Here is a 22,500-nt window from a genome sequence, read left to right as displayed (position 1 = left end):
CTGTAAGTGTTGGAGTGTCAGCCTGTCAGTGGTGATGATGTCAGCCTGTAAGTGTCGGAGTGTCAGCCTGTAAGTGTTGGAGTGTCAGCCTGTAAGTGGTGGTGATGTCAGCCTGTAAGTGTTGAAGTGTCAGCATGTAAGTGTTGGAGTGTTAGGCTGTAAGTGTCGGAGTGTCAGGCTGTAAGTGATGAAGTGTCAGCCTGTAAGTGTTGGAGTGTCAGCCTGTAAGTGTTGGAGTGTCAGCCTGTAAGTGATGGAGTGTCAGCCTGTACGTGGTGGTGATGTCAGGCTGTAAGTGGTGGTGATGTCAGCCTGTAAGTGTTGGAGTGTCAGCATGTAAGTGGTGGTGATGTCAGCCTGTAAGTGTTGGAGTGCTGGTGACGTGAGACTGAGGGTGATGCACGAGCTGACGTCAGGCCGAGGGAGGCAGAGAGAGGTGATGATGTCAAGGCTGTGGGTGACGACGCCGGAGTGGTGATGTCAGGAAGAGCCCCCCCCCCACCCCCCACCCCCACAGCTGTGGTTTCAGGGTGACGATGTCACAGAAGCGATGATGTAACGGCGACACGGGACCGTTGATGTCACGGCCTCTGGTGGCCGTTAGAAAGAGGAGGAAGGGGTGAGGGGTGACATCACCACGGTGTGGGCAGCCTGCAGAGAGAGAGAGAGAGAGAGACTCTGGACTGGACGAGGCGAATTTCAATTTTTACACGTAGGGAGGAAAAAGAAAAAATACGAATAACATCAGAAAATCTATGAATAAAAGAAGCGGTGGATGAGAGAGAGAGAGAGAGAGAGAGAGAGAGAGAGAGAGAGAGAGAGAGAGAGAGAGCAGCGGAAGGAGGAGGAGTGGGTTAGCTGCGGGTGTAGGTGTAGGTGTGTGTGTGTGTGTGTGAGTGGATGTGTGGGTGTGTGTGTGTGAGGGTGTGGGTGGAGGGTGTGTGTCTGGGTGTGTGTGTGTGTGTGTGTGTGTGTGTGAGTGGGTGTGTGGATGTGTGGGTGGGTGTGTGTGTGTGTGAGTGGGTGTGTGGGTGGGTGTGTGTGTGTGGATGTGTGGGTGTGTGGGTGGGTGTGTGTGTGTGGATGTGTGGGTGTGTGGGTGGAGGGTGTGTGTCTGGGTGTAGGGTATGGGTTGGAAGAAGGACTTTGCGAACAGGGTGGACGCATGGCCAGCCAATTTTCCAATGTAAATGTTCCAAAGTGTGTGTTTTGTACCACATCCACCACATGGGGTGGAGTGGAGTGGAGAGGGGTAGTATTCCCCAGAGTGGAAGCCGACTGTGGAGAGAGAGAGAGAGAGAGAGTACGACGGTACGATACCTGAGCACGTACCATCGTGCTTAGGGGTCGTACTATCGTGCATAGGGGTCGTACCGTCGTTGCATAGGGGTCGCACCATCGTTGCATAGGGGTCGCACCATCGTTGCATAGGGGTCGTACCATCGTTGCATAGGGGTCGCACCGTCGTTGCATAGGCGTCGCACCGTCGTTGCATAGGGGTCGTACCGTCGTTGCATAGGCGTCGCACCGTCGTTGCATAGGCGTCGCACCGTCGTTGCATAGGGGTCGTACCGTCGAGAATGATGATAATGAATCAACACGAAGCAGGAACGCACTGACAGAAGACAGACGGAGACACAGACAGACAAGACGAGACAGACACAGACAGACGGGTGTGTGTGTGTGCCACAGACCGCCGTGCACGTAGGGCCCCCCCGCCTCCCCTCACGAGACGGTGTGGGACCCTATGCTAATTAACGTGAGGAAGAGGAGGAGGAGGAGGAAGAAGAGGAGGAGGAGGAGGAAGAGGAGGAGGAGGAGGAGGAGGAGGAGGAGGAGGAGGAAGAAGAAGAAGAGGAGGAGGAGAAGGTGCTGGTGACGTAGTCTGAGACATCGAAAAGAACATCGAAGGGGAGGGAGGACAAGAGTCAGCCATCAGGCGAAGAGAATACGAGACGGAGGAGGAGGAGGAAGAAGAAGAGGAGGAGGAGGAGGAGGAGGAAGAAGAAGAAGAAGAGGAGGAGGAGGAGGTGCTGGTGACGTAGTCTGAGACATCGAAAAGAACATCGAAGGGGAGGGAGGACAAGAGTCAGCCATCAGGCGAAGAGAATACTAGACGGAGGAGGAGGAGGAGGGAATGATTACTGGAGGGAGCTAGGAAGGGGCTTTGCCGGGTGCGAGCTGGACCTTCCCCTTTCCCTCCCTCCCCTTCGTGGAAAGGGAGGGAAGGGGAAGCTGATGTGAAACGGGGGAAAGGGGGGGAGGTGTAGGTCATGGAAGTTGCTGAGGTGAAGAGGGAAAAAGAGGATGCAGGTGACACAATGCATAACGGGAAGGGGAGGGAGGGATTAGAGGTAGGGAGAGAGAGAGAGAGAGAGAGAGAGAGAGAGAGAGAGAGAGAGAGAGAGAGAGAGAGAGAGAGAGAGAATTAGAGGAAGGGAGGAGGGGAGTGAGTGAGAGAGGTAGCCAGACGTGGGTGACTGGGAGAGAGAGAGAGAGAGAGAGAGAGAGAGAGAGAGAGAGAGAGAGAGAGAGAGAGAATTAGAGGAAGGGAGGAGGGGAGTGAGTGAGAGAGGTAGCCAGACGTGGGTTACTGGGAGAGAGAGAGAGAGAGAGAGAGAGAGAGAGAGAGAGAGAGAGAGAGAGAGAGAGAGAGAGAGAGAATTAGAGGAAGGGAGGAGGGGAGTGAGTGAGAGAGGTAGCCAGACGTGGGTGACTGGGAGAGAGAGAGAGAGAGAGAGAGAGAGAGAGAGAGAGAGAGAGAGAGAGCAAAGGAGAGGCTGAGAAAGTGGGTGGAGGTCGAGTCGGTCGTGGGGATCTGGTCATATGACCCTCTATACCTCAGAGGAGGTCTCTCTCTCTCTTCGTTGTGAGGACTTTAATTGGATTGTGTGTTGAAGTGGAGCTCTCTCTCTCTCTCTCTCTCTCTCTCTCTCTCTCTCTCTCTCTCTCTCTCTCTCTCTCTCTCTCTCTCTCCTCCCTTGGCCACGTCTTCACGCAGGCCGGCCGGGCCCTATATGTCCAGGCTGACTCTGGATCGCTATGCAGATGGACCGACCAGTCCTCTTGTGCTGAATGAGTGGCTCTCCTTCCCCCCTCAATGCTGAGGGACTTGGTCGTCCCCTCCCTCAATGCTGAGGGACTTGGTCGCCCCCTCCCTCAATGCAGAGGGACTTGGCCGCCTCCTCCCTCAATGCAGAGGGACTTGGCCGCCTCCTCCCTCAATGCAGAGGGACTTGGCCGCCCCCTCCCTCAATGCAGAGGGACTTGGTCGTCCCCTCCCTCAATGCAGAGGGACTTGGTTCGCCCCCTCCCTCAATGCAGAGGGACTTGGTTCGCCCCCTCCCTCAATGCAGAGGGACTTGGCCGCCCCCTCCCTCAATGCTGAGGGACTTGGTTCGCCCCCTCCCTCAATGCTGAGGGACTTGGTCGTCCCCCTCCCTCAATGCTGAGGGACTTGGTAGCCCCCCTCCCTCAATGCTGAGGGACTTGGTTCGCCCCCTCCCTCAATGCTGAGGGACTTGGTCGTCCCCCTCCCTCAATGCAGAGGGACTTGGTCACCCCCTCCCTCAATGCAGAGGGACTTGGTTCGCCCCCTCCTCAATGCAGAGGGACTTGGCCGCCCCCTCCCTCAATGCATAAGGAACTTGGTAGCCTCCCTCCCTCAATGCTGAGGGACTTGGTCGTCCCCCTCCCTCAATGCAGAGGGACTTGGCCGCCTCCTCCCTCAATGCAGAGGGACTTGGTTCGCCCCCTCCCTCAATGCTGAGGGAATTGGCCGCCCCCTCCCTCAATGCAGAGGGACTTGGTCACCCCCTCCCTCAATGCAGAGGGACTTGGCCGCCTCCTCCCTCAATGCAGAGGGACTTGGTTCGCCCCCTCCCTCAATGCTGAGGGACTTGGCCGCCCCCTCCCTCAATGCAGAGGGACTTGGTCACCCCCTCCCTCAATGCAGAGGGACTTGGCCGCCTCCTCCCTCAATGCAGAGGGACTTGGCCGCCTCCTCCCTCAATGCAGAGGGACTTGGCCGCCTCCTCCCTCAATGCAGAGGGACTTGGCCGCCCCCTCCCTCAATGCAGAGGGACTTGGCCGCCTCCTCCCTCAATGCAGAGGGACTTGGCCGCCTCCTCCCTCAATGCAGAGGGACTTGGCCGCCTCCTCCCTCAATGCAGAGGGACTTGGCCGCCCCCTCCCTCAATGCAGAGGGACTCCCTCACTGCAAGACTGACCAGGTCTCTCTCAGGGTTGACCGAGTGTAAGTGGGCGGAGGTGTGCTGGCGAGGGAGGCTGTGTGTCCAGGGTGTTGCATGGTGTGGTCGAGGTGTTGTGGTGTTCCTTGAGTGAGGTGTAGCGTCCATTCACTGCTGTGCTGGTGAGGCGTGGGTGGCGTGGGCGAGGTGTTGGCCATCATTGTGTGGGCGGCGCTATGTCCACGAGAAGGCAACGTAGGTCTCCCGGGGAGGCTGCTGGAGGATCTCCATGTCTGGCAGCAGCCAAGCCCCAGCTGGCCAGCCACACACACACACAGCCCCGGTTCCTCCTGCAGGTAGCCGATAACTTAAGTCACGCCCCTGGCGGATTACCGGGGGTGACCTTGGCCTGTACACAGAGGAGGATGTCTCCGGACGTCCACCTCCATCGTACCCGGCGTCATTCGCAGGTCAAGAATACACTGGAGACACATCTCCCGACCTCCGGTATATATGAGGGAAGCCTCGAAATTGGGGGAGGTTGTGAGTCTGACATGAACGGGCGCTGGTCCAAGGCATTGCGCCTCCACAGAGAGATAGATGTGTTGGCGTCCGATCCATCGCAAGCGAACCGATAGACGTTAGGTATAGCCAGCAACGCAGGACGAGTAAAGAGAACTTACGTTCTATATCGTCAAAGGTTAAGAAAAAGAAAAAACAAGAGGACATCGTGAACAGAGACAGGCAAAATAGAGAAATGGCAGATAAACGGAAGACATGAAGGAGAGAAATGGCGATGCGAGAAGAAGAAATGAACGAGGCCCAGTGGGTTCTTCCTTCCTCCTCCCTCCTCACCGCTTGCAGAGGCTGGAAACAAAAGACCGCTTTAAGCCATCAGCCTTTCATCATATATTTGTCCGGAAGAGTGATTGCACGGGGAGAGAGCAGCCATAGCAAATTGATTAATTACCCAAACCTGTTTTGTCGGGTTCCGCCGCGGAGAAAAAATGAAGATGAGGCATCTGTTAATTAAAAGCTGGCTTGATTAATTTGATTCAGTCATGTTCAGCGCGGTAACCCGCACGCACGGGAGGAGCTTCTGGCTTTGCCCGCCCGTGCGGTCGGTCGGTCGGGCCGGTGTATATCCTCCTGTCGTAACCGGTTCTTGTCAGTTATCCGGCCGGGCACTTTACTCCACGGAATTTTTTTTTTTTTTTACTTTATTGTTGACATCGGTGTTTGGCTGGGGCACTTTATTCCATGGAAAGTATTGGATTATCAACACGCTTAACGTGTGTGGCTTGGGTGTGCAACAAGCGAGCAAGGGGCTTCCCGAGTGCTTTTGGCACTGCACTTGCCCTAGAGAGAGAGAGAGAGAGAGAGAGAGAGAGAGAGAGAGAACGAGAGAGAGAACGAGAGGATAGAGAGACAGGAGAAGAGAGTAGGAGAAAGAAGGTGATGAGAGAGAGAGAGAGAGAGAGAGAGAGAGAGAGAGAGAGAGAGAGAGAGAGAGAGAGAGAGAGAGGATAGAGAGACAGGAGAAGAGAGTAGGAGAAAGAAGGTGATGAGAGAGAGATGTCATATTCACCACTTGGGGAGGGCGGTACGACCATTGGGGTTTTTGACGGTACGACCCTTAAGCACGATGGTGCGACCGTAACGCACGACGGTACGACCTTTTTGGACACGACCCTGGGATTGTGGTGGTCAGGTCAAGAGACTGACTGGGGTCCCTCATACCCCAAGAGTCGTACCTTCGTGGATAACTGTCGTACCGTCGTGCCCAAGGGTCGTACCTCATGCTCTAAGGTCGTACCGGTGTGCCCAAGGGTCGTACCTTCGTGCTTGAGGGTCGTACTGTCATGCTCAAATGTCGTACCGACGCGTCGTGTCCATAGGGTTAAAACACAGTAATATTAAATTCATGTTGGTATTTGGCCAAAAATAGATTAAATATGACTGGAGTTAAATAATGGCCCCTGGAATTTAATATATATATATATATATATATATATATATATATATATATATATATATATATATATATATATATATATATATTATCCCTAGGAATAGGGGAGGAAGAATACTGCCCACGTATTCCCTGCGTGTCGTAGAAAGCGACTAAGAGGAGCTGGAGCGGATGTAGGGAAATCATCCCCTCCTGTATTACTCTCCAGAAGAAGGAGGAACAGAGCAAGGAGCCAAGAGAGGATTTTCCCAATCGAAGACGCACTTATCTGTTCTTGACGCTACCTTACATATATATAAGGTATATATATATATATATATATATATATATATGTATATATATATATATATATATATATATATATATATATATATATATATATATGTATATATATATATATATATATATATATATATATATATATATATATATATATATATATATATATATATATAAGGGGAGAAAGAATACTTCCCACGTATTCCCTGCGTGTCGTAGAAGGCGACTAAAAGGGGAGGGAGCGGGGGGCTGGAAATCCTCCCCTCTTGTTTTTTTTTTTTCTTTAATTTTCCAAAAGAAGGAACAGAGAAGGGGGCCAGGTGAGGATATTCCCTCAAAGGCCCAGTCCTCTGTTCTTAACGCTACCTTGCTAACGCAAGAAATGGCGAATAGTTTGAAAGATATATATATATATATATATATATATATATATATATATATATATATATATATATATATATATATATATATATATATATATATATTTTCCCTGGGGATAGGGGAGAAAGAATACTTCCCACGTATTCCCTGCGTGTCGTAGAAGGCGACTAAAAGGGGAGGGAGCGGGGGGCTGGAAATCCTCCCCTCTTGTATTTTTCTTTAATTTTCCAAAAGAAGGAACAGAGAAGGGGGCTAGGTGAGGATATTCCCTCAAAGGCCCAGTCCTCTGTTCTTAACGCTACCTTGCTAACGCAAGAAATGGCGAATAGTTTGAAAGAAAGATATATATATATATATATATATATATATATATATATATATATATATAGAGAGAGAGAGAGAGAGAGAGAGAGAGAGAGAGAGAGAGAGAGAGAGAGAGAGAGAGAGAGAGAGAGAGAGTATAGAAGCATAAGATATTATTAATCACCCGTTGTGTTTTGCTCATCTTAATTCATCATTTCATCGTTCGTGCCCTGGTCATGATTACGTGAGCTGTTCACAGCTGGTGCATTACTGGCACTGGGTCATGTTTGTAGAGCGCGAGGCGCGTGGACACCCTGGATTACGGGCCTGATTAGCGAGGGTGATGAACTGATTAATGAGTAATGGAATGTCGTTGTAATTGATCGGCCATGCTCGAATTTGCGTAATGTTTATTGTGTGTGTGTGTGTGTGTGTGTGTGTGTCATATGTATCGTATGGCAACCATTTAAGGGTGAACAAGGTATATAGACGCATGTGCTGTTCTGATGGGCATGTAACGCGTACTGTGATGGGCGCATGTGCTGTTCTGATGGGCACGTAACACGTACTGTGATGGGCGCATGTGCTGTTCTGATGGGCACGTAACACGTACTGTGATGGGCACATGTGTTGTTCTGATGGGCACATAACGTGTACTGTGATGGGCGCATGTGCTGTTCTGATGGGCACGTAACACGTACTGTGATGGGCGCATGTGCTGTTCTGATGGTCACGTAACACGTACTGTGATGGGCGCATGTGCTGTTCTGATGGGCACATAACACGTACTGTGATGGGCACGTAACACGTACTGTGATGGGCACATGTGCTGTTCTGATGGGCACATAACACGTACTGTGATGGGCACATGTGCTGTTCTGATGGGCACGTAACACGTACTGTGATGGGCGCATGTGCTGTTCTGATGGGCACATCACATGTACTGTGATGGGCACATGTGCTGTTCTGATGGGCACGTAACACGTACTGTGATGGGCACATGTGCTGTTCTGATGGACACATTACACATACTGTGATGGTCACGTCTACTGCTCTGATAGACACGTCACACGTACTCTGATGGGCACATAGTTAGTAATATATATTTTGTATTACAATTTGACTAATAAAAACGTATTTACTTACTTACTTATATCATATATTATTAACACATATAAGTACATATAAGTATTATGAATAGTTAATATGTAGACGACTAAGTCATATATGTATAAGTACATATAAGTATTATGAATAGTAGATATGTAGACGACTAAGTCATATATGTATAAGTACATATAAGTATTATGAATAGTAGATATGTAGACGACTAAGTCATATATGTATAAGTACATACAAGTATTATGAATAGTTAATATGTAGACGACTAAGTCATATATGTATAAGCACATATAAGTATTATGAATAGTTAATATGTAGACGACTAAGTCATATATGTATAAGTACATATAAGTATTATGAATAGTTGATATGTAGACGACTAAGTCACATATGTATAAGTACATACAAGTATTATGAATAGTTGATATGTAGACGACTAAGTCATATATGTATAAGTACATACAGGTATTATGAATAGTTGATATGTAGACGACTAAGTCATATATGTATAAGTACATATAAGTATTATGAATAGTTGATATGTAGACGACTAAGTCATATATGTATAAGTACATATAAGTATTATGAATAGTAGATATGTAGACGACTAAGTCATATATGTATAAGTACATATAAGTATTATGAATAGTTGATATGTAGACGACTAAGTCATATATGTATCATTAACACACATGGTTATTAGGAGTAGTTAGCATGTTGAATTGGTCTTAGCCTCTTACGAACCATCTCCATGTCTTAGCATCAACATTATTAATCATTCTATTGTTGCCCCTAAACCATATCTTATGATGTACATGTCATTACATGTCATATATAGTTAGAAGTGGAGTTATAATTTGAGTGGATGGGTCGAAAAGACGTAATTGTCACTTACGGTGAGTGAAAGGTGGAGTTATAATTTGAGTGGATGGGTCAGAAAGATGTCAGTGTCCCCTCATAGTGAGAGATGGAGTTATAATTTGAGTGGATGGGTCGAAATGATGTAAATGTCATTTGTAGTGAGTGAAAGGTGGAGTTATAATTTGAGTGGATGGGTCAAAGAGATGTACATGTCACTTATAGTGAGAGATGGAGTTATAATTTGAGTGGATGGGTCGAAATGATGTAAATGTCATTTGTAGTGAGTGAAAGGTGGAGTTATAATTTGAGTGGATGGGTCGAAAAGATGTACATGTCACTTATAGTGAGAGATGGAGTTATAATTTGAGTGGATGGGTCAAAGAGATGTACATGTCCCCTTATAGTGAGAGATGGAGTTATAATTTGAGTGGATGGGTCAAAGAGATGTACATGTCACTTATAGTGAGTGAGAGATGGAGTTATAATTTGAGTGGATGGGTCGAAATGATGTACATGTCCTTTGTAGTGAGTGAAAGGTGGAGTTATAATTAGAGTGGATGGGTCAAAAAGATGTCAGTGTCATTTATAGTTAGAGATGGAGTTATAATTTGAGTGGATGGGTCGAAATGATGTACATGTCCCCTTATAGTGAGAGATGGAGTTATAATTTGAGTGGATGGGTCAAAAAGATGTACATGTCACTTATAGTGAGAGATGGAGTTATAATTTGAGTGGATGGGTCGAAAGAGATGTACATGTCACTTATAGTGAAAGGTGGAGTTATAATTTGAGTGGATGGGTCAAAGAGATGTACCTGTCACTTATAGTGAGTGAGAGATGGAGTTATAATTTGAGTGGATGGGTCGAAAGAGATGTACATGTCATTTATAGTGAGAGATGGAGTTATAATTTGAGTGAATGGGTCGAAGAGATGTACATGTCACTCATAGTGAGAGATGGAGTTATAATTTGAGTGGATGGGTCGAAAAGTAGCCGTGGATCGAGTGTCATAAAAGGTGTCCTAGGTCGACTAATGATATACTCCTTTCTCTTCCCTCCCTCCCTGACGTGCAGGTGCGCGGGTGGGAGCTGGTCCAGTTCGGCGAAGGAGTGGTGTCGGGGAAGGGGTCTGTCCCTCCCTGGTTGGCAGACATGGCACCCCGGGTCTTCGTCCTGGTGGCCACCACCTTGGGTCTCATGCTGGCCAGAGTACACGTCATGGGGGCGCAGCTCCCCGTCTTCACCAGGTCAGTCACACACACACACACACACACACACACACACACACACACACACATGTTGGTTCTCATGCATGACCAGTGACTGTGGTTTAATTGATGTCTAAATCTATATCCTTCGCGCTTCATCCCTAACTAGACACTTGATTTTTTTTTTACATTTTTGTTAACATCATCAGTCAGTTTAATGAACACGTCTGTTGAGATGAGGAGGACAACCCTGCCATGACCTTTGTCTCCACTGAGAGACGACGAGTCCCCCTGTATGTTTACTCCCACACTCTCTCTCTCTCTCTCTCTCTCTCTCTCTCTCTCTCTCTCTCTCTCTCTCTCTCTCTCTCTCTCTCTCTCTCTCTCTCTCTCTCTCTTTCTCACACACACCCCCATCGTCGCGTGTCACACCCCACACACACACCTAACACCCATTTGTGACACCCTTCCCTCCCCCACGATCTTCTGCCACCATCACCACCACCATCACACTCCCCCATCGTCGCGTGCCACACCCCCCACACACACAACACCCCCCTTGTGACACCTGCCACCGCCACACCCCCTTGTGACACCCTTCCCTCCCCCACGATCTTCTGCCACCATCACCACCACCACCCCCCTTCTCTCTCTCTCACACACACACCCCCATCGTCGCGTGCCACACACCCCACACACACAATACCCCCCTTGTGACACCTGCCACCGCCACACCCCCTTGTGACACCCTTCCCTCCCCCACGATCTTCTGCCACCATCACCACCACAACCCCCTTTCTCTCACACACACCCCCACCATCGTCGCGTGTCACACACCCCACACACACACAACACCCCCCTTGTGACACCGGCCACCGCCACACCCCCTTGTGACACCCTTCCCTCCCCCACGATCTTCTGCCACCATCACCACCACCATCTCTCTCTCACACACCCCCACCATCATCGCGTGCCACACCCCCACACACACACGCCTCCCTTGTGACACCTACCACCGCCACACCTCCCTCACCAGAGCGCTCATCCTCCTCCTCCTCCTCCTCCACAGGTTCGACAACCCCGCCAGCGTGGCCCCAACCCCGACAAGGCAGTTGACCTACAACTACCTCCTGAGTGTGAACGCGGGCCTCCTCCTGCTGCCTTCCTCCCTGTGCTGTGACTGGACCATGGGCACCATCCCGCTCGTCGAGGGCCTCACAGACATCAGGTGAGTGCCGCCCCACAGGGTGCGCCACACAAGACTCTCTGATGGGTCTGTCTGTTAGGCTGTGGAGAGGCTCTGGCGCGCGCCACAGACTCCCCTGGGGGGCATCGAAGACTCGCCAGGGGTCCCACAGACTCCACTGGGGGGACACAGACACACCACAGATTCCCCTGGGGTTTCACAGACTCCCCTGGGGTCCCATAGACTCTACTGGGGGTACACAGACACACCACAGATCCCATGGGGCTTCACAGACTCCCCTGGGGTCCCATAGATTCCACTGGGGGTACACAGACACACCACAGATCCCATGGGGCTTCACAGACTCCCCTGGGGTCCCATAGATTCCACTGGGGGTACACAGACACACCACAGATCCCATGGGGCTTCACAGACTCCCCTGGGGTCCCATAGATTCCTCTGGGGGTACACAGACACACCACAGATTCCCCTGGGGTTCCACAGACTTCCTTATGGCTTCGCAGACACCACTGGGGCCTCATATAGACTTCACTTGGGGTACATAGGCACACCACAGGTTCCCCTAGGGCTTCACAGATTCCCCTGGGGTCCCATAGACTCCACTGGGGGACACAGACACATCACAGACTCCCCTGGGGTCCCATAGACTCCATTGGGGGACACAGACACATCACAGACTCCCCTGGGGTCCCATATATTCCACTGAGGTACACAAACACACCACAGATTCCCCTGGGGCTTCACAGACTACCCTGGGGTCCCATTGACTCCACTGGGGGTACACAGACAAACCACAGACTCTCTAAGAAGGCACCTGTTGATTCCACTAAGGGTATACAGACATACCACAGATTCCCCTGGGGCTTCACAGACTCAACAAACACACCACAGATATTCCCCTGATGCACCACAGACTCCACAAACACGCCACAGACACTCCCATGGGGCTCCACAGACTCCCCTGAGGTTCCAACGTCATTTCAGACTTCACAAGCACAACACTTACCTCCCCTTGGGTTCCACAGGCTCTCCAGGACACTTCACAAACTCCCCAGGGGCCCTCCAGACTCCCCCAGTGGTTTCACAGACTCCCCCAGGGGGGTTTCACAGACTCTACCGGGACTCCACAGAGTGCCCTGGGGCACCGCAGACTCCCCCAGGGGCTGTACAGATTCCCCCAGAGGCAAGATATATCCTAACGGAGGTGATCTTCTATGAAAGAAAAGAAAAAAAAAGGAAAAAAGAAAAGGGAGGGGAAAAAATATCTTCAGGACTCACTCAAACTTTTAAGATCTTTATTTATTGTTTTTTCTTATTTCTGTGTCATTCATCCTTCCATTTAGCTCTTGGAAAACTTGACTATGAAGATAACCAGGTGGTTTTGCAGTTACGATTCACGCGTAGTTTGGGGGTCGAAAGAGAGACACACACACGTCTCCTGGAGTGATATCGTCCTTCCCTCTTCCCCCCCCAAAAAACCCACACCAGTGTTGTGGGTCGGTCGGAGGGAGCGAGGTGGGTATCCCAGTTCCCCTGAGAATACGATTTCTTTGTTTTGTTTGTGAAGCGGGATATATTCAGTGGGAACCGTCACCATAAGCAACCCGTCGCCTTATGTACCTACGGGTCTTAAAGGGAGCGCCATGATCGTAAAGGAAAGAGTTCACGGTAACCACCCACCCACCCTCCCTCCTTTTTCCACACACACACACACACACACACACACACTATATGCAGGAATACACGTGAATTGAAAGAGAATGAAAGAGTTTATTGGTCGTCGCGTGTGATTGACAGAAGGCAAAAAAAAAAATAGAACGAATTGAATCCTGTTTTTTACAGTTTTTGATTTATGTGGCTTGACAGGCGCTCTTACACAGGGGAATATATATATATATATATATATATATATATATATATATATATATATATATATATATATATATATATATATATTATGCACATAGAATTGAACTCTAAATATGCTGTCGTATTCAATTCCATATGCATTAGGGAAAACCTGCTCCCAGCGTTTACTAATATATATATATATATATATATATATATATATATATATATAGTTTAATTCCCAACGACCCCATTTTCCGGGCCTCCTGCATCTCCCAAGGCTGCGCTCCCCTCAGGAGCTGGGACAGGATATTCTCCTTTGAAGCGAGAGGTATCTTTGACCCTCGTCGACTGACGATGATGTAGCCTTGCCATAGGTGACTCTGTGTATAACTTCAAAGAGACGGAATCCGGTAACACACACACACACACACACACACACCATCCCTTCTAGTTATGTAAGAGGAACTACCAATTGTTGAAGGTTTTGCCGTCCCCGTTGACGGGGTCTGCTGTGTATGGTGTACTAATGATTATCTCCGGCTGGAGCTTGTGCGTTCCTCCACTCGCGTCGTCACCTCGCCCCTGAACTCCAGCTGGCAGTGTGGCTGTTGGGTGGGCGTACGTATCCACGCGCGCCAGCAACGTGGCTTAGGCTCACACTCACCTCCTGTTCTTCTTCCTCCGTCAGGAACCTGGGGACCGTGGCTGTGATGGTCGCGTTGGTCAAACTCTCCTACCACGGCCTCTTCGCCGCCCCGCGCCACCACGCCCAGATCATCATCATGGTAAGTCCTCCACGCCTCCTCCTCCTCCTCCTCCTCCCTCCTGTTTGCGGCTCTGGACCACGTCCAGTGGGAGTGTGTTTCATGTTTCTTTTGTCTTGGGTTGGTTAGATTTTTGCCGAGTAGCTACCTGGTCCTAAGGGTCATTTCAAGGGCCGATGATAATCTCTTATGGGAAGAGAATTTGAACCCCTTCTTCAGGCGATGGAAGGTCGTTCTGAGATCATACAAGCTCTGTCCATCTCCTGCTCTTCATTTACTGCTTCGTATCTTCCCTCTCTGCGTGTCCGTGGCCAGGCTGCTGGGGGCTGTGTGGGCCTCGGGGGTCTGCGGCCTCCAAGAGCTTGGTCGACCGACGACCGAATTCAGCAGCCTGGTGTCTGGATGGGCTGTGGGGGTGAAGACCCCCTTCCCTTCCCCTCCCGAAGACTTCGTAAGGTTCTCGCCAGCTCGCACTATACACACATGGCCCTTGGCGTCGCTCGTCTCCGTGGGAGTCCTTTCTTTCTTTCTTTGTGTCTCGTCTAAGGCATAGATTGAATGGATACCATCTCTTGGGGGGGTTTTCAGAACAATTATGGACCATCTACTTTGCTTTTGGGTCTAGGCAAAGATTAATGAAGTATGGTAGAGTACTTAAGAAGTAAGGGGGTTTTCAGAACAATTATGGATCATCTTCTTTGCTTTTGGGGCTAAGAAAAGGTTAATGACGTATGGTAGAGTGCTTAAGAAGGAAGGTTTGGAAGGTTACGCCTTTTGTGGTAATGGTGTAGGGTATGACAGACACAGTGACTCGTGTAGGCCTTGGGATGGTAGGTCTGAGCCTCCACCTCACTGGATATCTTCGAGCACGATTCGCGTCAGGCCGTGTTGAGACGTGTGGAAGTGCCATCAACTTGGGCATGGGTTCACACACAGGTATAGAATTACCAGCTGTAGGAGTCGGGCTTAAATGGGAGATGTAATAGTTTCGCCTGCTCTCCTTGCCTGGTGATTCATACACAGTTGTACAATTACCAGCTTTGGAGTCGGACTTAACTGGGAGGTTTAATAGTATCGCATGCTCTCCTTGCTTAGTATTAACGTGCCTTATATATGTATATACATATATATATATATATATATATATATATATATATATATATATATATATATATATATATATATATATATGTATATATATATATATATATATCATGTGTGGCGGGGTGGCGGCGGGAATGGATGAAGGCAGCATGTATATGTGCATGTGTATGTGGGTGGGTTGGGCCATTCTTTCGTCTGTTTCCTTGCGCTACCTTGTTAACGCGGGAGACAGCGACAAAGTATAATAAAAAAAGAGAAGAAAAAAAAAAAAAAAAATATATATATATATATATATATATATATATATATATATATATATATATATATATATATATATATATATATATGCATGCTTTAAAATGTTATAATTAGATAACCTGGGAGTGAATGTGTCAGCAAATAGAGCCATGGGAGCTGAAGTGAGTCATAGGGTAGTTAAGGGTGCGAAGGTCTTAGACTTACTGAGGAATATGTGGAAAGAAAGGTCACTGTTTAGGATATTAGAAGTGGGCAGGCTTGAAGTTGTAGGAGAACGACGGTTTTGTATGGATGCGAGACTTTGGCAAAAGATGAGAATATGTGGAAGAGAGTGAATGTAATAGATTTTTTTTTTTTTCATTTGCTTAAGGGTAATATGTGGTGGAATGAGGATTAATCAAGAAATGATAGGGTGAGAGAGATGTGGTTGTAAGAGTATTATGTAGGATAGAGTTGAAAAGGGTGTGCTGATGTGGTTTGGACTTACGGAGAGGATGAGTGAGGAGAGGTTGTCAAAGGGGATATACGTGTCAGAAGTGGATGGGACAAGAAGAAGGGGTGAACGAATTGTAGATGGAAGGATGGAGTCAGAAATTTGTGAGTGTCCGGGGTCTGAACATGCAAGGGGGTGTAAAGCATGCGCGGATAAAGTGAATTGTAGCAGTGTGGTATACAGGGGACGACGTGCTGTCAGTGGGCTTTTCTAGACCACAGTAAGCGGCGGGAGTGATTCACGAAAAGGTCTATGGGGCCTAGTTGTGGATAGAGGGCAGTGGATTCGGAACATTACAAGTGACAGCGAGGGAGTGGATGTGAGCGAACCAATCCATCTCCACGTCTGTTCCTGACGCTACCCCCCATTGGCGGGAGAAACGGCATACAACTTTGAATATACCATGGAAAGCTGTGTAGGTATGTATATTTGCGTGTGTGGACGTATGTATATACATGTGTATGGGGGGGGTTGGGCCATTTCTTTCGTCTGTTTCCTTGCGCTACCTCGCAAACGCGGGAGACAGCGACAAAGTATAATAAAAAAAAAATAAAATATATATATATATATATATATATATATATATATATATATATATATATATATATATATATATATATATATATATATATATATATCAGCTGTATTGAAGGCAGTGAAGAGGCGTTTGGGAAGTTGAACTCATTCTAGACTTAAGTTGGTAATTGTAAGACTTGACTTGACCCCTCGTAGGACCATGTCTGAAACATGACTGACGAAGACATGACCTTATCTTACGGTCTGAGACCCAGTATAAGACATGACCAGTCTTAAGACCAGTACGAGACTGGTCTGAAACGCGACCCGTCTAAAACTGGTCCGGGACCTTGACCAGCCTGCGTCTGTTATAATGGTTTGCCTCTGTTACTATTAAGTTCTCTGCGTTGTGGATAGTTTTACTCAATGACTTCTCTACCTGTATCAGACATGATGATCATATGACCTTCATATCCTAATTAGCTTCATTTAGATGTGAAATGTTAATCATCTCTGCCGTTAATTAACCCTTCATGTTGCTCGTTGTTCTGCTTCATTCATCTATCGATTTATAGATATGACTTTCGTAACTGTTGTACATAATGTAATGCTAGTGTACAGTGTCTGTGTCTGTGATATATTTTGGTTATTTCCCCTGGATTTGTATTGAGTCAGTATATGTTTGGTAAGGCTTAAAATGGAGTCTGTAGGAAGATTAAACCTTTCTCTCTTTTCAAAATGGATATATATTTCCTATGTATAGTAGTGAGTTAGTGTATGTTTCATGAGGCTTAATGGAGTTTTTAGGAAGTTTAAAGTTTTGGCTTTTTTGAGAAGGGACTATTGGACCATAGCTCTTCGGAGACGTGTGAGGAGGAGGAGGAGGAGGAGGAGGCAAAGAATGCCCAAAAGTTGAGCTGTGAAAGATAAAGTGGCATGTTAAGGGTCACCCGCCGCGCCCCATCCTCACGTTGTTTGCTTACACAGTGTTCTACCGAACCACAAGGTAGCGAAGCTGATGGTCGAGACACACAAGGGCAGCCGTGGCTCTCTTGAGATCGGGGAAAACCCCGAAGGAACATCGCCAGAGGCGAGTGAGAGAACGGGAGGGAGGACTGGATCAAGCGTATGGGCCAGAGAGGGAGGGAGTGTGTGTGAAGGGTTATACAGGCGCCACCCTCACGCCAGAGGGAGGTGGTATACCATGCAAAGACAGACGAAGGAAGAGGGTCTTGGCCTGGCCTCACGTCAGCTCACTGAGGACGACGGATGGTGTGTGGCGGCGGACGTGATAGGATGCTCGTAGGATTGGATAGATCGGACGTCTGCTGTGGTAGGATGTTCATGACGCAGCGTGGAAGCCACTGGACCGGGCGAGGGGGGGGAGAAAAATTTTAATGAGGAAGCGACGAGAAATTTTAAAAGAGGATTTTGAAAGGATGATTGAAGGAAAAAAGAAAAGATTAAAACCAACGCCAAAAAGATTAAAACCAGCGTTGGGTTTTTATCTTCCTCAGTGGTGAAAAACCCTCTTTCTCCCAACTTGGATACAGATTGTTTGGTGATGGAACTGCAGTTAAATTTTGGGTTTTGCCCCCACTGGGAAATCGTATGCCAATCTGTATTTAAATATGGAAAATATAGGAATGGTGAGGGAATGAGAGGCAGAGGAAGCCTTTTAAAGGAAGATACAATACCAGTTACAGGATGGATGGGAAAGAGGTTGAGCATTGCAAGAAGCAACTCAATGAGCTGATTGGATGAAGGTGGAGGGTCTTCGAGAAGAGGTTATGGAGGAGAGGAGGTTAAAAAAAAAAAGGGGGGTGGGTGGGGAAGGGATATGATGAGACACCAATTACGGGAATGGTCCGACGAGATGGAGAAAACATGGAATAAGAGAGAGAGAGAGAGAGAGAGAGAGAAGAAGAAGAGGGGGTTGAAAGTGGGATGAGCTTTGAGATCAGAAACCTTTGCTGTCGGGTCTCTGGCAGGCAGAAGCCTTTGACGGATCCAGGGCAACGATATACGATGCTGCCCAGGTTATGTCTGAAGGAGGATGACCAGGGGGGATTAGCGACGTCGGGGAAGGGTTTTTTTTATCACAGACGGACCTCGTGGTTCCTTCCTTCCTCGCGGGCCATCCCCGATGATCAGAGAGAAGACCCCCAGAGGCTCTTGATGGTCTGGGGAAAACGAGAGTTTGGAGGGGTCGGTCAGAGACCTGAAAGGCTTAAATTTTAGGGAGGAGAGCAGAAGTCAAAGGCATGGCACGGGGGTCTGTCATGGATTCGAACGGGTGCCCCTCGAAGTGGGGGGGGCCAGCACCTGGTGCTCTCCCTCGAGATTGAAGGTGGAGGAGGGTCTTCGTCGAGGCCAAACTGAAGGAGGGAGGGAAAACAGACGAGCAAGCATTGACTGGCGAGCTCCGGGGGGGGCGCGCGGTGGGAGGGAGGTACACGCCTTCAGAAAATACAGTACGAGATGGGATACATCCCCTCAGCAGACCAGACGCCCTTCTTCCGCGCTTCCCAGGCAAACATTATTGTCCCGAGTCGTCGCCAGAGAGACGGGAGGAGGAGGAGGAGACAGTATTAAGGTCACGGGCAGGGCGAAATCAGAAGGCGAGGGAATAACAAGAGTCGCTCAGTGGAGGCTTTTATTAGCGGGAGGAACAGACGTGGCATTATGGGTAGGGGAGAGAGAGAGAGAGAGAGAGAGAGAGAGAGAGAGAGAGAGAGAGAGAGAGATGGAGAGAGAGAGAAGAGGGAGTGAAAGTGAAGGTAGAGATGTCTCCTTCCTTGTACACTTTGGCACACAGGACCAAAAGCAAACTGTTGGAGGGAGGGGGAGTAAGAGACGCTGTGTCGCTCCTTTCGGTTGGAGACGAAGGTTCAGGGTGGGTCAAAAGGAGGGAGATTAATTTTTGTTTATTTTTTTATTCACAGGCTGTCATGCAAAGCCCTTTTCCTGAATGGCCCAAAGGCATTAGAGATTGAGCCATTGGACTGAAGGGAAAGATAATCCGAGAAGAGATTATATATATACAGTATATATATATATATATATATATATATATATATATATATATATATATATATATATATATTATTAATTGTTTCATGAAAACTAGTACAGTAACTCCTTCAGAAAATGCCATTGTCCATTGTTTGTGTTTGAATGGCACAGTAGGAGGAGTTGAGAGGGGGGGATAGGTTAAATGAACCACTACGTGTTGACAGGAGTGTGTGTTTAGATGAACCATTTGCCACATACAGCTTGTGTGTGTGTGTGGAGGGTGAATATATATATATATATATATATATATATATATATATATATATATATATATATATATATATATATATATATATATATATATATATGTAATTCTCTTGCTAATATTGTTGGTGTTTTCATATTCCATTTAATCTCTTTTACGAAATTCCAACGGTTCTTCCCGTTGTTTCTCTCTCTCTCTCTCTCTCTCTCTCTCTCTCTCTCTCTCTCTCTCTCTCTCTCTCTCTCTCTCTCTCTCTCTCTCAATCGCATCCAGACCGTGTTAATGAAGTCTTCAGTGACTTTTAAACAATTATTTGTACTTCCACACGTCAATGGCTATATTTATTATATATATTTTTTTTTCTCTCTCTCTCTCTCTCTCTCTCTCTCTCTCTCTCTCTCCCTCCCCCCTCTTCTTTTCACCCCCCCCCTTACCATTGTTGAATACAAAATCTCTTTGTCATGGTGATCGGTTCATTGATCACCCAGCCATCCGTCGGTAAACTTGTAACTAATGCTCAGCAGCTGCCTTGTATGTACCACTCTCCTCCTTCTCCTCCTTCTCTGTAATCCTCATTCTCAACCTTGACCAGAGTTTCATGGCTTGACTTCCTCATTTTTTGTTTTTCCTTTTTCTCCTTACCTTCTCTCTTTCTCTCTCCTTCTCTCTTCTTCTTCTTCTTCTTCTTCTTCTTCTTCTTCTTCTTCTTCTCGCCAGAGGCACCACCGGCCCACGCCCCACACACCACCTATTAGTGTCCTCTGACCCCCTGGTTTGTGGTCTTCACTCAGGAAACCTCTTTCCACGTATATGTGTGTAATTAGCTGTGTGAATCCCTACCCCGGCCTCTGACACTCACCGGGTGCGCAGGCCCCCCCTGTCCTGGGCCGGCTGGGGATTGATTGAGTAATCTCGAGTCTTGTAGATAATGGCGAAGGGATTTATATCAGGAATTTATATTTATTTTTATTTTTTTCTCATGCGTGTTGACGTCTATATCCCTTACTGTTACACCTGGTTGGTTCGACGGGCCATGACGAGGCAGTAAAGTGGTTGGTTGTTAAGCTAGTTACCTGACGTGAACGATGGTTTGGGAGGTCTTCTACCCCCCCCACACAGCTGGGTCTGGGACCTTACCTTACCTTACGTATACCTTACGATGGTTTGGGAGGTCTTCTACCCCCCACACAGCTGGGTCTGGGACCTTACCTTACCTTACGTATACCTTACGATGGTTTGGGAGGTCTTCTACCCCCCACACAGCTGGGTCTGGGACCTTACCTTACCTTACGTATACCTTACGATGGTTTGGGAGGTCTTCTACCCCCACACAGCTGGGTCTGGGACCTTACCTTACATTATGTATATCATTTTCCTGTTATTTCTCTTTCCTATAATATAACCTCGTCATAGACCATCAGGTCTTGTGTGTTATCTGTCCTTCCCATGTACTGTCCTCCAGCAGATAACCTCGTCATAGACCATCAGGTCTTGTGTGTTATCTGTCCTTCCCATGCCCTGTTCTCCAGCAGATAACCTCGTCATAGACCATCAGGTCTTGTGTGTTATCTGTCCTTCCCATGTACTGTCCTCCAGCAGATAACCTCCTCATAGACCATCAGGTCTTGTGTGTTATCTGTCCTTCCCATGCCCCGTCCCCTAGCAGATAACCTCGTCATAGACCATCAGGTCTTGTGTTATCTGTCCTTCCCATGCCCCGTCCCCTAGCAGATAACCTCGTCATAGACCATCAGGTCTTGTGTTATCTGTCCTTCCCATGCCCCGTCCCCTAGCAGATAACCTCCTCATAGACCATCCACCTCTCCCCTTTATCTACCCTTATCTACTCCTCCCTCTACCCTGTACATCTACGCTCCCCCTTCCCATATACAAGAAATCGCGTCGCAAGTTTGATATTGACCAGAGGTTCCTCCTCTCTCTTCTCTCCCTCAGGCCCTGGCGTTCCTGGTGCTGCCCTTTCTGCCAGCGACGAACCTCTTCTTCCCCGTGGGCTTCGTGGTGGCCGAGCGGGTCCTCTACATGCCTTCCATGGGCCTCTGCCTTCTGGTAGCGCACGGCTTCATCCTAAATGATGTTCTAACAGTGTTAAGTGGGTTTATGATGTTAGCTGGGACGTTTTTGTACGTTATTTTAAATGTTCAGCTTTAATGTTATTATTAACAGGTTGTTTTAAGATGGTTAGATCTAAACGTTGTTTGTAGCGTTATTTTAAATGTTCAGCTTTAAATGTTATTATTAACAGGGTTGTTTTAAGATGGTTAGATCTAAACGTTGTTTGTAGCGTTATTTTAAATGTTCATCTCTAAATGTTATTATTAACAGGGTTGTTTTAAGATGGTTAGATCTAAACGTTGTTTGTAGCGTTATTTTAAATGTTCATCTCTAAATGTTATTATTAACAGGGTTGTTTTAAGATGGTTAGATCTAAACGTTGTTTGTAGCGTTATTTTGAATGTTCATCTTTGGATGTTATTGACAGGGTTATTTTAATGTTCAGATTTAGATCTCCTAGCTGTTACAGGGATATATATATATATATATATATATATATATATATATATATATATATATATATATATATATATTTGTCTTTGCTATAATATAACCTCGTCATAGACCATCAGGTCTTGTGTTATCTGTCCTTCCCATCATGCACTGTCCTCCAGCAGATATATATATATATATATATA

The 22,500-nt window shown here is 47.4% G+C and overlaps 1 protein-coding gene across 1 annotated transcript in view; it reads left to right on the top strand.

Annotated features, from left to right (window-relative positions):
• Positions 1-22,500, top strand: part of LOC139761610 (protein O-mannosyl-transferase Tmtc3-like) — a 1,067,352-nt gene that overhangs the window by 749,691 nt on the left and 295,161 nt on the right. The window contains exons 6-9 of the mRNA XM_071685868.1: positions 10,183-10,355; positions 11,386-11,544; positions 14,063-14,159; positions 21,743-21,892. Coding sequence (XP_071541969.1) covers positions 10,183-10,355; positions 11,386-11,544; positions 14,063-14,159; positions 21,743-21,892 — 579 coding nt within the window. The remainder of the gene's footprint in view (positions 1-10,182; positions 10,356-11,385; positions 11,545-14,062; positions 14,160-21,742; positions 21,893-22,500) is intronic.

This window comes from Panulirus ornatus, chromosome 41 (genome assembly GCF_036320965.1).
Source record: "Panulirus ornatus isolate Po-2019 chromosome 41, ASM3632096v1, whole genome shotgun sequence".
NCBI classification, from domain to species: Eukaryota; Metazoa; Arthropoda; class Malacostraca; order Decapoda; family Palinuridae; genus Panulirus; species Panulirus ornatus.
Note: the sequence above shows the minus strand (reverse complement) of the source record. Positions and strands in the feature narration are given on the sequence as shown.